The sequence below is a fragment of the Penaeus chinensis genome, chromosome 22 (genome assembly GCF_019202785.1).
Source record: "Penaeus chinensis breed Huanghai No. 1 chromosome 22, ASM1920278v2, whole genome shotgun sequence".
Lineage (NCBI taxonomy): Eukaryota > Metazoa > Arthropoda > Malacostraca > Decapoda > Penaeidae > Penaeus > Penaeus chinensis.
The window spans coordinates 14,257,401-14,259,047 of NC_061840.1; the positions used below are offsets into that span (position 1 = coordinate 14,257,401).

Consider the following 1,647-nt stretch of genomic DNA (forward strand, 5'->3'; position numbering starts at 1 on the left):
GATACTAATGCTACTACTACTAATAATAATGATAATAATAATAATTATTATTATTTTCATTATCATTGTTATTGTTATTGTTATCTTCCCTTTCATTACGACTGTCTATGTTACTAATTCTATTTTTTTTTCTGCTTTTTCCAGAAGAGAAGATGAAGTGAAACTGACAAGAGGGCAAGCGACTTCCCCTCGTCCTCCCCTCTCTCCCCCCCCCCTGAACCCCCCCAATAGCATACCTCCCTTCATCACCCCCCCCCCTCTCCCTCCCCCTTCGCAGCTCACCTTATCTACCGCCCCCCTCTCCTCCCCCCTCCTCCTTCTCTTCCCCTCCGACGCGTTTCCCCTCACACCCCTCGTTTTCCTTTGCGTTTTTTTTTTTCCCTTGGAGATAAAAACCGTCAAGATGAAGTGTTTCGGAGACAAGACGCGCACTTATCACTGCAAGGTGGTGCTCCTCGACGAACAGGAGCTGATTCAGGAGATTCAGGTGGGTGGGGCGTTTTTTGCTTTGTATTTATTGCAGTTGTTAGAGGTGCTGCTGCTGCCGTTGTTGTTTTTTGTAATTATCGGTATATATTTTTTGTTTTTTGTAATTGATATTTTTGTTGCTGCTATTGTCGTTGCAAAATTATTATTATTATTAGTAGTAGTAGTAATGGTAGTAGTAGAGTAATAGTAGTAGTAATTGTAGTAGTATTGGTATTCATGTTGTCATTGCTATGGAGAAGATGGAAAATAAAACAAAGCAGTGGAGAGAGAAAAGATAAGGATAAGGATAAGGAAATTGAAAAGAGGAACTGAAAGCGAAAATATGAGAGAGAGAGAGAGAGAGAGAGAGAGAGAGAGAGAGAGAGAGAGAGAGAGAGAGAGAGAGAGAGAGAGAGAGAGAGAGAGAGAGAGAGAGAGAGAGTAGAAGAAAATGAAAAAAAAGAAAGAAAAATAAAGGAAAAGAGAAAGAAGAAGAACAGGCCATCATCCCTGCGAACAAACCCTGGTAGCCGCCCATTCCGCCCACTCTGCAGGACGGAGATGACAACTCTCAGATCGATCGCATGTGTGTGTGTGGAAGTGGGCGTGAATGAGACTGGGACGAAGATGAGTGAGGGCATGAGTAACATGGGCGAGTGTATAAGATCTATGAGAGTGAGTAAGATTGATGAGTGAGTAGTGTAAGTGAGAGCGAGTAAGCTAAGTGAGACTGAGTAAGATTGGTGAGTGAGCTAGGTAAGTGAGAGCGAGTAAGCTAAGTGAGAGTGAGTAAGGTAAGTGAGAATGTGAGTAAGGTAAGTAAGAGAGAGTAAGATAAGTGAGAGAGTGAGTAAGAAAGGCGAGTGAGATGGGTGAGTGAGTTAGGTAAGTAAGAGCGAGTAAGATAAGTGAGAATGAGTAAGATAAGTGAGAGTGAGTAAGGTAAGTGAGAATGTGAGTAAGGTAAGTGAGAGAGAGTAAGATAAGTGAGAGAGTGAGCAAGAAAAGTGAGTGAGATGGGTGAGTAAGAATGAGGAAGATGGGAGGTGACGAGCGAGTGTGTGAGTAAGATCGGTGAGTGAGAAGAACAAGTTTACGAGTAAAACGAGTGAGTGAGAGAGAAGGGATCAGGGAGGGTATACGATGAGTGAGCGTGTGACTAAAGAAGGATAGATAGAT

General features: G+C 42.6%; 1 protein-coding gene across 1 annotated transcript in view; it reads left to right on the forward strand.

The window, feature by feature from the left end:
* The first annotated feature begins 346 nt into the window (after positions 1-346).
* Positions 347-1,647, forward strand: part of LOC125036884 (band 4.1-like protein 4) — a 328,534-nt gene continuing 327,233 nt past the window's right edge. Inside the window, 1 exon segment of the mRNA XM_047629817.1 lies at positions 347-487. Within this exon segment, the coding sequence (XP_047485773.1) occupies positions 404-487 (84 nt within the window). The 5' untranslated portion in view covers positions 347-403.